Source organism: Prosopis cineraria, unplaced genomic scaffold, assembly GCF_029017545.1.
Source record: "Prosopis cineraria cultivar Desert tree isolate PC_DT_omini unplaced genomic scaffold, ASM2901754v1 PC2, whole genome shotgun sequence".
NCBI classification, from domain to species: domain Eukaryota; kingdom Viridiplantae; phylum Streptophyta; class Magnoliopsida; order Fabales; family Fabaceae; genus Prosopis; species Prosopis cineraria.
The window spans coordinates 457,761-474,469 of record NW_026555333.1 but is presented as its reverse complement, the minus strand read 5'-3'; the positions used below and the strand labels follow the sequence as shown (position 1 = coordinate 474,469).

General features: G+C 34.5%; 1 protein-coding gene across 2 annotated transcripts; it reads right to left on the bottom strand.

Moving 5' to 3' along the window:
* Positions 1-5,846: 5,846 nt before the first annotated feature.
* LOC129302435 (T-complex protein 1 subunit beta) lies at positions 5,847-15,331 on the bottom strand. Of its 2 annotated transcripts, XM_054941320.1 has the most exons (13): positions 15,192-15,331; positions 14,937-14,965; positions 14,791-14,847; positions 14,622-14,687; positions 14,411-14,522; positions 14,166-14,294; positions 13,433-13,504; positions 12,758-12,873; positions 12,207-12,283; positions 11,455-11,940; positions 10,864-11,179; positions 6,314-6,475; positions 5,847-6,224 (listed from the first exon to the last, which is right to left on the bottom strand). In XM_054941320.1, exons 2-12 carry the CDS (start codon positions 14,940-14,942, stop codon positions 6,329-6,331), a joined length of 1,584 nt encoding a protein of 527 aa, XP_054797295.1. In that variant the 5' UTR covers positions 14,943-14,965; positions 15,192-15,331; the 3' UTR covers positions 5,847-6,224; positions 6,314-6,328. The 2 variants fall into 2 exon arrangements, with proteins under 2 accessions (XP_054797295.1, XP_054797294.1); XM_054941319.1 differs by having other exon boundaries at positions 5,847-6,475; positions 15,192-15,330.
* Between the last annotated feature and the right edge of the window lie 1,378 nt (positions 15,332-16,709).

The following is a 16,709-nucleotide window of genomic DNA, read 5'->3' as shown; positions in this document are numbered from 1 at the left end:
TAAATCAAGCGATAATAATTATAGTGACTTCAATAAAATATACCTTAAGATGGATGTGGAAAATGCATTGAAGGAGTTGATATGGAATTATCAAACACTCGGGCATCATGAGCTGTACCTTCCCATCCCGTAATGACAAAAGTAAAACACATATCCCAATCACATACAGCCATGACATTCTATGTTGCATATCATTTCTTCTAATGAATTTAATTTGATCAGCAACACTAACCACGCATGGCACGTGAGTGCTATCAATTGCACCTATAGCATCCTTAAAGAATAGCCAATATTGTAGATCATTTTGATTTTTCGAATGACATTGTTGAAACAAAGGATTAAGTGGCTTTATGTTTGCCTTCGAAAGGTTAAGGCAGGCAGCTAATACTTTATGAAAATTTCTATGGACAATCTCCCCTGAATGTTAAAATCATTCCTACATCATCCTATTATCAACTCCATGTTCAACTGTATTTAAAAACATTCCATCTTCAAGTCTCATTTTTTTAGATTTTTTTAGACCACGATCAACTAATGTCGCGCACAGTTGTTTAAACAAATGTTTTTCCATTCGAAATATTTCATAACAATGAGTAAGATGACCTTGCAAAATCTCACGGACCCACATTTACCTTGTTTGCTTGCTAGTTCTCCTTGGCTCTTTACACACATATGGCATCACATATTCACTAACTAATTGACATATTTCTTCTTCCTCATTTATATCTTGTTGTAATAAGGGAAGTAGTTGATGAGCCACATCTACATTCCAACCTAACATACATTCATTTGAATCTTCCATGATTTTTCAACCTGAGGTAAAATAGTATGTAAATATCATTTGTATATAATATAAAATACATAGTATATAAATATCATCTAACAACATAGAAATAAAACATAAGATAAGCATTAGATAAGAGTTAAATATTCACTACAAACCAAGTAATCATAAGTATGAAAAATTACAAGTCAAAATAAAGCAACTACAAGTCAAACACAAGTCAAGTTATCATAAGCCTATACAAGAATTTATCCAGATGTATTCTTTGAAATAAAATCTGGTAGATGGTAGACTTAGTATTTCAACCAACTAACCAAGTGATTGGGATGATCTTTAAGTTGCCAATAAGCATCTCATATAGGCTTGTACAGAACAAGATTGACACATTTTCAATGCAAATCTTTATCACCAAAAACTTCTAGGAGTCCATTTAGGTGAGCCACAAACTCAAAAACTCCTATGTCATTTGCCAAAATCTTGTTCACTGTCTTTGTTCTAGCTTTATTATTCCTAACTACTTCACTCATCGCATTTACTATTTTTATTGAGGCAGGGACTTTTTTCTTTTTTCTCCCACCAATTCCTCCAACCCTCTTTCTCTTATCTTGACTTCCATCACCACTAGTTCCATCGATATTTATGGTGACATTCAAGCCCAACAACTCATCAATGACCCTCGTAGGTGCTGCAGTGTTAGATAAATTTAGCTCCTCTTCATTATCACCAAATCCTTCTTGAAGGTCAATTATGGGACGGTACACATCCTTATCATCATCATCCTCTATTTGGGTCTGAGTAGCAAATGGTACAAACAATGTCTCCCTAGTTTCCAGGACATCCTTGAATATTAGGATTAATTCCCTTGCAAACCTCAACCCTTTATGTCTAAATTTTTCATAAAGGAAATTTTCCTACAAGCATTCAAGTAACCAACAATTAAGATTTTTAAATTAAATTTTAATCTAAAAAACACTTAATAACTAATTCATACTAAGATTTTTCGCTCCCACCACTCATTCAGAGCATCGACAGTATTCTTGACACTGTCCCATCCTAAGTCAGTTTCACTAGAAAATAATTTGTACCATATGTTCCATTCTTTCTTCATATTGTCTAGTTTATTCTTCATTTACTTTCACTCATACCTTTTTCTTGTTTTTGCCTCAAACCCATCAACTATTGCTTGCCATCCATTTTTGTTGAAAGCAGTTCCTTTCCTTTGTTTCTTGTACACTTGATCCAAGCATTCCTTAATGAAAATTTTTGTTAAAATTGAAATCCACACAGCTTTTCTTTTGTCGCTGTTCATTATTCTATAAACTAGCCGACCATCACAAACATACAAAATCATTAAATGTCTCTGCATATATGTATCAATTTAATAGATTTTTTTCTCTAGAATATTTCATACGAAAAAAAGGAAGAATCACCAAGCATTAGGCGTGTGTATTAAGGGAGAGATGTTTCTGCAACCTAAAGGAAGAATCACCAACATAATTTATTTCAAGTTCCATGCAAATATATAAAATTATTCTTGTTTATTGATCAATCCTTGTTTTGGTCCAAGAATTTATTGATCAATCCTTAAACCTATAAAAGATGACAAATATAATTTTATTTATAAGGGTAAGCTAATAAAACTTTTTTTTTAGTTTTGTTTTGTTCACATTCCATTTCATTCCAATGCAAATAATATGTCAAACTTGAGGATCATCAAAAACATAGAACAAGAAAAAAAATAAAACTGGCTAAAAAATATAAACAAAAACCATAAGTTTCTCCTTCTACCAAGGATGATCAGAAACTTCTACCAAGGTGTAATTTAAAAAAAGGAAGAAACTTCCATGCATGATGCAAGGGACCAGAAAATGCAATAGACCAGAGAACGCAACATCAAAAAATGTAGCAGACCACAAATTAGTGGAAGACCAAAAAATGCCATACAGAGAATGCAACAAACCAGACCAGAGAATACAAGCAACAAAAAAGGCAAGAGAGATGAAGATGGACTAGAAATGCGAAAAGAGACTGCAACAGGGATCTGGGATCTACAGCAAAGACCATGAATGAAAAAGGCAACAAGAAAGGCAACGAAAGAAGAAAAAAGAAAAAGCTTACTTGGCAAGGACAAGCGACAGGATGTAGATTCGGCAATTAGGAGCAGATCTGTTAGTCGACGTTGGAAATCGATGGGCAACAGGGAGAAAGACCACTTTCGAGCAGGGAGATGATGGACACAAGAAGAGACAACAACAAGCTGGAGATCGACTGGAGGTCACTTGCTTTAACACAGTGAAGATGAGCTTGGACGCTGCCGCTTACACAAGCAATGAAGGTGGAGCTCCGATCTAGTTCTTTAGTATCAGCTTGTAAGGTCACGGGAGAAGAAAGCACAGTGGAATGAAAAGCTGGAACTTGGCTCATGGGTTGGATAAATGAGAGGAGAGAGAAAACATGCATAAATTTAAAAGCTAATCAATGCTTCCAATGGCCAAATCAATGCAACGTTAGAGAAAAAGCCACAACTATCAACTTTTGAATAAATGCTCGTTTAGCTCTAACTATGGTTGAGATATTTTGTTAATTCAAACATTATTTTTTTAACTTCTTTACTCCCTAACTTCAGTTTGACTCACTCTAACTGAGGTTAGGATATAAACCAAACATTCACTTAGTTACATAGTAGGTATTGAGATTCCTCTTTTCTTGAAGCACCATTTTAGGATTTCACATGCATGTATGGTTTTTTTTTAGACTAATTGAATCCACAACTCTTTGTAAGCAAGGAAAGGACAAGTCACTTTCCAATAGACCACAATCAATTCATTTTTTCCTGAATATAAACTCAGGCTTGCGAAACCCTCTCAAAGAGAACCCCACCTAAGCAGATTAGTCTGGAGTGAATTGAGCAGGCAATGAACCCAATATACCTAAACGTTTCAGGAATTGGGTATGATAGCAAAAAAAAACTAGGCCTAACTCTGGATAACTTAGCTTATCCAAAGTTTGTATTAGGATTCCATCGTTAAACACTGGTTTAGAATTTCACATATATCTTTTTTTTAATTACAAGTGATAACGTGCAGGATTAAAATGGGGATATGACACCAGATGAAGTGAGGGAAAGTTGCTAGGTCATAAAGATATAGACACTTATGATGCACAAATACCATATGTAAATTGAATATGATGCATATATGATATGTTGATATTTCTATTTTTAAAAAATATAGAATACCATATTTTCAACACTAAGATATAGTTGCAATTCAAAATATCTAAAATGGAAGCATAATAAATTATGTAGCCATTTGATATTACTAAACACAGAAATATATGATCACTATTATGTGCTTAGTTGTCTGTTGCCCAATACTTGCCAATAAAAACAATACTAATCCCTCCCCCAGCCATCAACTGTAAAGCAGGGCTGTGTGTGTTAGTGGATTATTACCTTAAGTCTCAAAAAATGCTCACTCACTCCTTTGGAAAAGGAAGAGAAGATTTATTTTAATACTATTTATAAGGTATCTCAATAATTATTATGTGTATTTTTGTCCTTTTTGTTCCATATTAAATGTTGAGAAAGTTACTGAATGCCAGAGTATTTTATTTTTAAAGTATGTATATTTAATAGATATGAAATTAAAAATTCATTAATTTTTTAGACAAAGTTAATAAAATTTATAGTTTTTATTGATTCTAATAAAAATGTTAAAAATGACTTTAAAAAAAAGGCTAAAGGAAATATACCTCATATAACTAGTCATTATTTTTTCCTTTAATTTTTATTGTATATTTTTATTAAGAATTTATCACTCACTTTATATCTTATATATAACTAGTCATTTTTTTACTAAGCACTAATGTTAATTATATTTTTTCATCAAAAATTTATTACCACACTATCCACTGTACTTATTATTCCTATCTCTGATAGTCCTTTCGTTTAAAAATATAAGATATTTTTAATCGAATCTCACCCCTAATAAAGTAATTACCTACTTTCAAACTAACAGTATTTTTTTATATTTATCCCTATTAAATACCTTACAATAAACATAAAGTCATTCATCAATAAGGGCACTTTTGAAAAAAAAGAAACAATAATTACACCTCAAAAGACTTACATTTTTTAACATCCAACTCCTCAAGAAATGTCTTATATTTTTAAATAGAAAGAGTATCAATTAAGTATTTTGTAAAGAGAATAGCTTCTATGTTTGATTTATCAATCCATGCTTTTGTCATGTTCAAAGTTCCTATAACACCACCAATGTCACACATCGACGTATATCCTTGGTAAGAATTCTTAAATAAATTAAAAGGCAATCCAAGAAAGTAAACTATTCTAACCCTGAGAATTTTAATATCGTAATATTGAACAAAATTTAATTTGTAAAAAAATTGCCTTGAAGTTTCAATCTATCTAGGAGTATTGCTATCAATTTACAAGAAATAATATAAACTATAAAAGTTTATTCCCAAGAATTAAATTACAGATTATTTAATCCTAAGAGTTGCATATGGCAAATACTTGTGGCTTCACCAGCAAATTTGTGTTGTTCGGGTGATAAATATTTTTGGTTGTAAACTTAAGCTATGTGAATGATAAATTCTCGTAGTTCAACCGATACATTTGAATTATATGAATGCTAAATTTGACATCCTTCACAATAAATAATTTGTGAGTTTGATTCTTCAGTATAATTCTTCCTGAGATAAACTTCTATATTCAAATTTTATCACCTACATATGATATTAAATATTACAAATTACAACCCATGAACAATACCATTGCTGGTAAAAGAAATAGAGAATAAACAATATCATCTATTCGTTTATTAATTCATCATTCCACTCTTTAAACATCCCAATCGATGCACAATTGAATTATTTCCTTGCCCTACAACTTTAACTAGCGTCATTCAGCTTAAAACACTAGATCCTCAAACTAAATTTTTCCATGTAAATATTTTTTTATTAGCCGATCAGTTCTCCAATCTTACTAGTGGCGGCTTACAAATCGGTTTTGATGGAATCGTGTTATCTGTGAAATGGATTCAGTTGAAATCAGCATCAAATAAAAAATTCATAATAATCAAACTAACTACAAAACATAAATATGCTTCAACAAAAAGTTTGAAATGAATTGGCTCGTGACTTTCATACTCGAAAAGTTTTAAACTCGCGGCCTTCCAAGGAATCACGCATTCTTTGCTCATCACCGGAGGCTGTGAGGGACTTTCAAATCGCAGTTATAACAATCAAGAACAAAGCCTCGACTTCTCTCTAACTCTCCATGCTGCAGGAGGCAGAAGCAAACGTATAATCCAGCAGAAAGATGCAAAAGAAAACAGTACAAGTCCCCCCCTAACAAAATTTCCTCATCATATGCATTCCTGAGCAGTTCTTCCCATTCAGCTAACCACCGCCATACCTATATCGCAGTGCTCATAATCCAAAACAAAACATTACAATCAGTCATTAAATATGCCAAATATAGATGTTACAGCCAACTCTTCGTACATGCTAAATAGATTTTCACATTCTGTCTTCCCTCCTCCTTGGAGCACAGGTGATGATTTCATCAACTCTAAGGATCATCTCAGCTGCCTCAGTTGCAGATAGCAATACAGCCTGCTTGACTTTGAATGATTCAGATATTCCAAGCTGAGCCATGTCTCCGACCTTCACAGAATACAAACGAATCAAAGTAGCTCGAACAAAAATAAAAGTAAATCTTGCAGCCCATTGGATGAGCATGCAAATCACATATACCATTGTTGCGTTCTGAAACAATACAAATACTATATTGCTAAAGCTGACTAAAACATATTTAACAGTCACAAGAAGCCACGTGCAAGTAACACTAAAAAGCCTTTTATTTTTTTTTTCATACTCATCTAAACATTAATACAAGATCGATATGTCATAAGGTAAATACACCAGACTTGGCACCCTCAAGGCAAGCAAGAAACTGCGAAATGAACATGATAGTGTTGCGTATAAAGTTTACAACAAAAACATGCTTTTAGGAGCAAAACTACAATCACCAACTATTCCAACTTGAGATCAGAGTATTTACAACAAAACATCAACTCTATCCACTAGAGACGGCCTCTAAAGTGATTGTGAAAGCAGGAAGAAAAGAAAAGGCATTAAAAAAAGCTCTAGAGTGATTGTGAAGACAGGAAGAAAAGAGAGGGTCAGAAAACAAAGGAGAGAGATGACCCCAATTACGTACATTCCCCTATATGAATATATGGCCTCTCGTATTTCTCTAAGGAAAATAAGACGACGATATTCTAAAAATAAAAAACTCTGCCTATGTTTATAGCCGGTCCCAAGCCCGGGTAAAGGAGGAGGGTTGTGTTAGGCCATCAACAGCCAATGTAAAAATTTGTTGAATCTATCATGAACATGGACAATAGACGTTATAATGTTAATGCTAGGTCGTTGCCCGTAAGTAACGCGCTGCATGGCTCGAGTACAGTGATAAGTGAGTTAGAGCCGCTGCATCGGCGCCCGGATGTAGTGTTAAATGAGCAAGGGCTACCGCGTCATTCTGGACGCACGCGGCTAAAGAAGTTAGTCCATAAGAGCAAAATTAGATTTGGTACTTGGAATGTTGGGACATTAAATTGTAAATCTGTAGAGGTTGTAGGGGTTATGATTCAAAGGAAAATCAATATCCTTTGCTTGCAAGAAACAAAATGGCATGGAGAAGGAGCTAAGGATATTCAAGGTTTCAAACTTTGGTATACAGGAAAAGTAAGTGCACGCAATGGAGTAGGCATCATTATAGATAAGGAGTGGAAGAAGAACGTTGTAGAAGTTAGCAGAATTGGAGACAGAATTATTTCTTTAAAAATGATAATTGGACGTGAGACTGTTAATATTGTTAGCGCTTATGCGCCGCAAGTCGGGACAGAAGCCAGTCTTAAGGAATTATTTTGGGAGGATCTGGAGGGGTTGATTCGACACATACCACAGAATGAAAAGATTTTTATTGGAGGAGACTTTAATGGGCATGTCGGGAGGGAAGCTGGTCAGTATGCGAGGGTGCATGGTGGTTTTGGTTTTGGAGAGCTAAACAATGAAGGGAAAACTCTTCTTGATTTCTCATTGGCGTATGATTAAGATTGCCAACACTTGTTTCAAGAAGAGAGATGAGCATCTCATCACTTACAAAAGTGGAGCCTCAAGGTCGCAGATTGATTTTCTTTTGGTTAGGAACACAGATAGAAAACTTTGTAAAAATTGTAAGGTGATCCCTGGAGATGCTGTAACGACACAACATAGGGTCCTAGTCCTTGATGTGTGTATTATGAGTAAAATCCAAAAACGTCGACAAGTAGTAACACCAAAGATTAGGTGGTGGCAATTAAAAGGTGAGAAGCAAGATATTTTCAAGCGAAATCTTTTGGATAAAGGAATTTGGGATTCTCAGGGAAGTGCTAACATCATATGGGAGGATATGGCTAAAAAGATACGGGAGGTTGCAAAAGTAGTTTTGGGAGAATCGAAAGGTTCTGGTCCGAGAGATAAGGAGTCTTGGTGGTGGAATAATAGTGTACAGGACAAAATCAAGTATAAGAAGAACTGTTTTAAAGCCATACATTTGTGTAACAATGAGGAAAATTGGGAGAGGTACCGTATGGCTAAGAAGGAAACTAAGAGAGCTGTGGGTGACGCTCGTTCCAAAGCTTTTGAAGAATTTTATCAGAACCTTGAGACGAAGGAAGGAGAGCAAAATATTTATAAGATTGCCAAGAGTAGGGAAAGAAAATCAAGAGATCTAGAACAGGTAAGGTGTATTAAGGATGAAGAGGGAAGAATTTTAGTTACAGATGATGAAATTAAAAATAGATGGGAGACTTATTTTTCTAAACTTTTCAATGATGGAGAGGATTCATCTAGTAACTTGGAGGATTTAGTAACTGGTGAAGGAGAACAAAATTTGTCATTCTATCGAAAATACGTGATAAGGAGGTAAAGGAAGCTCTTAAGAAAATGGCAAATGGTAAAGCTAACGGACCTGATTGTATATCTATCGAAGCGTGGAAATGTTTAGGTGAAGAAGGGGTGAGATGGTTAACTAAGTTATTTAATGTGATTTTACGGTCCAAGAAAATGCCTGATGAGTGGAGGAGAAGTACATTAATTCCTATTTATAAAAATAAAGGAGATATTCAGAATTGTACTAACTATAGAGGGATTAAACTCATGAGCCACACAATGAAATTGTGGGAGAAAGTAATTGAGCACAGGTTGAGATTGGAGACAAGTATTTTTGAGAATCAATTTGGTTTTATGCCAGGTAGATCAACTACAGAGGCAATTTATCTACTAAGGGGATTAATGGAAAAGTATCGTTGTAAAGATAAAGATCTACACATGGTTTTTATTGATTTGGAAAAAGCTTATGACCGTATACCAAGAGCAGTGCTTTGGAAAGCGTTGGAAAAAAAGGGAGTACGGATTGCTTATATTAAAGCCATACAAGATATGTATGAGGGGGTAAAAACTAGTATAAGAACGCCTAGTGGTCAAACAAAGGATTTTCCTATAAAGATTGGACTACATCAGGGATCATCTCTGAGTCCTTATTTGTTCAACTTGATTTTAAATGTTTTGACGGAACATATTCAAAAGGAAATCCCGAAATGTATGCTCTTCGCGGATGATATAGTTCTTATAGCAGAGACAAGAGAAGAGGTTAATTGCAAACTTGAGTTATGGAGGAGGACATTGGAGTCGAAAGGTTTTCGTCTGAGTAGAAGTAAGACGGAATATTTATATTGTAAATTTGTTAAAGGACTATTCGAAAATAATTTGGAAGTGAAATTGGGAGATCAAATTATACCTCAAGTGGAAAAGTTTAGATATTTGGGAGCCATTATTCAAAATGATGGCGAAATCAGTGGAGATATTTCACATAGAATTCAAGCTAGGTGGTTTAATTGGAGAAAAGCTAAAGGAGTTATTTGTGACCGTAAGGTGCCTAATAAACTTAAAGAAAAGTTTTATCGTACTGCTATCAGACCGGCAATGTTATATAGTAGTGAATGCTGGGCTCTAACGGGACAGCAAGAGCATAAAGTTGGAGTAGCAGAGATGAGAATGTTACGATGGATGTGCGGACATACACGTAAAGATAAAATTCAAATGAACACATACGTGAAAAAGTGAGGGTGGCACCTATTGAGGAAAAAATGGTAGAAAATCGGTTGAGATGGTTTGGGCATGTACAAAGAAGACCAAGGGAGGCACCAGTGAAAAGAGTGGAACATATAACTTTGAGTTCGATTAAGAGAGGTAGAGGAAGGCCTAAGAGAACACTCTTGGAAGTTGTTGAACGTGATCTCTTAATTAATAATATTTCTAAAAGCTTAATAAATGATAGAGCACAATGGCGTCTTGCAATCCATGTAGCCGACCCCACCTAGTGGGAAAAAGGCTTATTGTTGTTGTTGTTGATATTCTAAAAATAAAAAATAACGCAACTTATATAAATCAGACCATCAGCAATAAGTATATTCTCCAGGAAGCCAAAAATAATTGTCAACACCTTTTTTTTTTTCAATCAATACTGGAGATCTTCATTCAAGCAGAAGACAAAATTACACACAAGCTACAAAGCAAAAAGAGAAGAAAAAAAACACCACAAAACAGACCTACAAAACCAGAAACCACCACCTCAGCCTACGTGAAAGGTGGTGCAACAATAATTGTCAAGACTTCAGTCTAGTATCATAAAGAAAGAAGTGAGAAATAGATACAAAAGAAGGCCTTTTTTTATACCATGTCAGCAAAATTCTCCCACACAATTGATGTAGCCTTTTGGCCCTTTGATCAACCACCACCTTCGTCGGAGGTGGGGGTCAATGAAAGGTTGATTTAGCTCTTTCATTTTTGTTTCTTTTATTCGTTTTTTTATCTCATTTCTCCAGGTTGTATTGATGTCGTACTGCCTTGTTCTGCCTTTGTGAGTTATTAATATACTTTACCACCATGTAAATAAACTGCATGCATACATCTTACATAGCAACCCAGCTCTCACTTTTAGCACTTACAGAGCCAGAGATGACATCAATTCCAGCATTACATCCTTCCATATGGTGCTCTGCTCGCAGCTTGGAAATCAACTCAGCACTGTCCAAACCAGCGTTATCAGCAATGATTGTTGGGATAGCCAAGAGGGCCCTGGAGAATGCCTCAATAGCAAGAGACTTCTTTCCAGGAGTTCTCCTAGCTAATTCATCTGCCTCTTTTGCCATCACCATCTCAGGCCATCCCCCACCAAGCAAAACTCTGCTGTCATTAACAGTCTGGGATAGCACACATAAGGCATCATGCAATGACCTTTCAGCCTCGTCCAGAACATGGTGACTGCCACACATAAAGTAGATTCAAACTCAGAATAATATGCCAAAAAATAATACATTCAATTAAATCTTAGAAAAGATAGTGACATGTATAATGAAAACTCCAACTCAAAATAGAACTACACATTCCAGCTCACAGTGCATTAATCAAGTCAATAAAATGTTCCAATATTCATCATCAATATTGATGAAGAAAACTACGTATCAATATGAAGTGCATCAGCCATACTTATCAGATGAGAATGCAGGTAGAACTGTAAACTTAAAAAAGAGCAGTACCTTGCACCTCTCAGAACTATTGTACATGCTTGCCCCATTGCAACACCAGAAAAGTGAATCAGCTTGTCCTCACCAATCATAATCTCCTCAATAAGCTTGCAGTGTCCAAGTTTAACGGATTCAGGGTTGTCAAAGGTTGACGCAATTTCACCACCAGTTACCAAAGCCAGGCGCTCAATACCATCAAAATCAGCATGCTCAATTGCTAATATTCCAGCATCAGCAAAGAGTTCCTCTGGAAAATTGTAAATCAACTGTCTGTTGACGAAACAATTGATGCCATGAGCTATAATCTTCTGCACCTTTTCTCTCATCTTCTCCTTCTCAGCTCCTTCAATCTCAGCAACCCTAGCCATTGAATCAACACGAACACGTGCTCCATAAATCTTCACTTTGTCTGTGTCCATGGCAGTATTTGCCACCAATATATTAGCATTTTCTATGCGTTTGGGTTGTCCAATTCCAATTTTCTTGTCAAGAATAAATCTGTAAAGGAAAATAACAGCAATTTTGGATAAGAACAATTTCGAACTACAATGCTGCAAGGAAAAGTAATACTAATAAATAATGTACAAAATTAATGATACTTATGTTTCATTTTGACAGTAGGCACTAAAGTTAGTGATCATTTTGTAATGCATCATCATAGAGAGAAGTGCTAGATGTCCCCAGAGGGCTAGCATTCCAAACACATCAAGTGAAAAAATAGCTTACAATTTTTGTCACTAATGGTTTGTAATTTATAACCTTACCCTTCATCTAAAAATGAATCCTTTAATGATCCTCCAGGTTTCTTTATAATCTGGATGGCTTCTAAATTAGTACTTCCCTGCATTTAAAACAATGCAATAAAAAATGAGATGCAAAAAACAAATTAAAACACAACTTTAGGCACGAAAGAGTAAAAGGAAATATTGTTAGTTCATATGGGTCACTACGACCTCAATGAAAATAGGAAAACCACTGTTCATAACAGCAAACTATACCAGCACCCTTTAGCGCCTATAGCCAAAGAGAAACAGATTTTGCCTTCTAAATAAACAAGATGCATCTTAAAGTCACGTGCAACATATCAAGCTGACACATTTCTTACCCAAAAGAATATAAATGTTTACCAAAGGTTTCAAATAAAATATTCTCCTTGGTTCTAACAATAAAGTGCCCAGAGTCCTAGACGTGTCTGTGTGCAGACCTAGAAATACACTCAACTACAAAGACAATATCTGAGACCTGGAAATTAAGAGTTACTTTTATCTAAGCACCAAGAAACAAGTTACAGAATAAAAACAAATCCACATTTCACCTTTAATCTCATTACTGCATCAACTGCAAGATTTGCAAAGTGTTCTTTATCTTGTGACAGAATTTTGGAACTCAAAGTCGTCATTGCGATATTCATCAAGTCTGACCTGAATTTCTCTGCACAATCCAATAAGTATATGTGTTAGATATTGAATCCAAGAAATGCCTTCAGGCCCATTACCACCTCAACGATAAAACATGTCAAAAACAATAATAAAAAAAATTCCTCTCAAAATTTGGATTCAGAACTCAGCATGATGCGGAGCATCACAAGCATAACGGTGAAACAATGCCTCCAAACTTGTCTTCCAAGAGGTTATAGGATTAAAATACATTTACAGGATGTCAAATCCATAAACATCATCCATCAATTGCTTATACTATATAACCGATAACAGATTCTTTAAATATGTTACTTAACAAAAAAATTACAAAGATTAAAAAGAAATGCAACAGAGGGGGAAAAAATGACGATTCAAGCACACCAATCACATCTATATATTTCATTTCATACTAATAGAGATGCAACTAGGACTTCTTAACATCCTAACAGTACTAACAGATTGACAAAATATCATGCTTCTAACTACCTATTAACTCATCCACTAATCATAGTGAACAATAAATTTTAGCATATGAAGATAAGTTAAAAGAAAGCATTATAAATTACACGCACCAGCATCAGCTTTGTTATCCACAACCTTCTGCAACAAAGCATTGCGAGCACATTCAGCTGCCATTCGGAAACCTGAACACAACCAACAATCATCACTAGAAAATGATTGATCAAAAATCCAGTTATTTCACGAATACCAAGGGGAAAAATCAAAAGACCATACTGAACGCATCTGAATTAACAATGGAGTTCTTAAAAGAGGGGAGACAGAGCAACTACAAATATCAAAGAGTTGATAAACTGGATGCACCAAGGGCTACTCATAGTAATGGCTACAAGGGCAGTATCTCAAGTAATAGTAAGTCTTTGTCAATGGTGAACATGCCAATGTAATATGCACACAGCAAAAGGCCAAAAAGAAAATATGTTGTCATCGCAATAGTTTTAAAAGAAGCAGAGATCTTAACGGAAGATGTAAGACGAGGAAACTTTGTCATGCATATCAATATATCACGCTCAAAGGTAAATCGAAATACATTGGACCCCAAATAGAGGTCTGCCATGTCAAATAAAGATAAATGATGGACAGGAAAAAATTGCTTTCCTTATAACAGTAGGTGCTCGCTAATGTGTTTTACCAAACACTTTTACTTAATAATGGAATATAGCCTAAAACTCTGATAGAATGCAAGTCAATGAAGGTATAACCAAAACGTTGTTCAATTGAAAACACAAAATCAAGATTTGTATCATAAGGGAAATAGGACCAACAAAGTAAATCTAATAAATGAACCTGATATTATTGTCATCGGATGAATTTTTGCTGCAACCAGCTTTTCTGCCTCCCTCAAAAGCTCCCCAGCCAACACAACGACAGAAGTTGTTCCATCACCGACTTCATCATCTTGTACTTTTGATATGTCTAGCCCCTTGTTAAGGATTGTTATCTTATGGAAATATGCTTAAATAGCAATGAAACGGCCCCAAAACTAACTTCATCATTCGTCGGAATAAAACAAAATATAAAATCAAGGATACCCACGAGGACTTTAGCAGCTGGGTTATCAATATGGAGGGATTTCAGAATAGTTGCACCATCATTAGTGACAGTGACTTCACGCCCTCTGCCTGTTGACTGTAAAATCTTATCCTGCAATCAAGAAGTTCAGGATATATATAATTCTACGGAAAAAATATTTAACTGCAAAACTGGATATTCAATAAGTGAAACAAACAATAGATGTTTTACCATTCCCTTTGGCCCTAAAGTTGTCTTGACCAAGTCGGCTATTGCCATGGCACCAACAAAGGATGCCTGTCAAAATAAGTAAAAGTAACCACATAGTAAAATGTAATTGGAGTAAACAAAAGTTGCTAATTCAATTTAGACGCCACGATTCCAAACTTAAAAAGCTTACCATCCTGGCCCGCTCTCCTTTTTCTTCACTGGCTTCATCTTTAAGAATTTTCTCGACCTATGTCAATTACAGCGTGGATGATTAAGAAAGGAAATAGAACATAAGTAATCAGAAAATAATGAAACAGTTAGGAGTAAGCAACATACCGCCATCACGGTAATTGAAATTAGGTCACCTGAATGGACAAATACATTCCGTCAAATAAAGGTGAAGGCAGGGCAAGAAAAGGAGGGAAAACAGAACAGACATGGAAACCCAACAAGGCAGTCTTTATTTTTTTCCCAATGCCTCGATCAGACAGCAATGAGTCGAAGAGGAAGCGCATAAGGCAAATGCCAGCCGAAAATGAACAAAACTCCTTGATTTCAGAAAGCTCAACCCATGTAATAGGAAACACGTACCTTGAATGAAAGAAACTAGACGATGCGAATCTCCAGATCCCGCCGAAACGGTCTTGCCAAGTCGCAATGTAGGGCTTTCACTGCCGAAAGACTAAGAGCACGCCACTTTCAAGAAGCTTGTAGTAAGTCAGGTGTCCACTGTCCGCGACGAACCCTAGCCATTTTAACCAGTAGGGCCATGTTTGGTATTTTAAAATTGTGAGTAGAAAAATGAAATCTAAAATTATCCAGTTAATTTATTTGATATGTTAAAATTACTCTCTTAAAGGAATGTGATTCTATCAATTTTTCATTCATGAAATTCACAAACTCAACATAAAATTGACTTAGGTATTATTAAAAAAATAAAATAAAAGATATTTTAAATTTTAAAAGTACATTCTCTATTTTTTAAGTGTTAAGTTTTTCATTAAAAAATAAAATGAAGGTTGTTTTTATTTTTTATTTTAAATACATATACTTATTAAAATTATATCATAATTCCATCTTCATGCTAAATACACTTTTAAAACTTAATTCAATTCTAATTTTGATTCTAATTTTGATTTCAATTCTACCAAAACTCTCATATTATATCAAATGAGGTCTAAATTTATAGTCTCTCCATCACGCAAGAAGAAACGTTACGAACCCAATTTTGTGAGACACTATAGACTATTTGAATATCTTTCTAAAATTAATTGTGAATTTAAAATTATAATTTGTAAAAAAAAATCATACACTTCAATTTTTATAAATTTCATTTGGTTTTCAAAACTCTATTTGAAATAAGTTAAAATTTGTTTCATTTGAAAAATTAATTTTGACAATTATTAATTTGTTACTTAAAATAGTAAAATTACCCACTCATAATTGATTTTAAAAAAATTATTTAAACATTCTCAATTTTATTAAAATCAATTTTTGAAAATTTATCCATATATCATCACATTCTAATGATCAATTTTTCCTAATTGAAATTCAAACTTATCCAATAGGCTTGGATGGATGAGTATAATAAGTACACAATGTATGTTTAGCTTTCAATTTATATTTGATAAACATTTATTTAAAGGATTTAATAATTTATTTAATTTGATAATGTTTGTGGTTGAACAATAAATACTAGGCGTGTCAAAGATACTGAGTTTCAATAGATAACGAAAAAGTTTTCAGTTTTCTTACCACAGTTCACTCGAATGTAAAAAGATAAAAAGCTTTGGTAGAACAAGTATATAATTTTATTGAAGTGTGGAAGATTACAGACTAAAAACTAAGAACTAAAAAGGGCTAATAAATGTAAAATGTGCGAGTCTTGATTGAGTGTTAACTAGCTTTCTCTGTTTTTTTTTCTTTCTATTTATAGTGTCAAATAGCAGAAGCTTTCCTTTGGGACTTAACACAGTCTATCAAAGAATTAGGAATCTTGTGAAATTAATGGCACGGTCTTTCATTTTAATAACTAGCCCATTTCACTGAAGTACTTGGGCGTAGATTTCGGCATTACTTAGGATCATGTCTTCTTGCCAACGGTCTGAT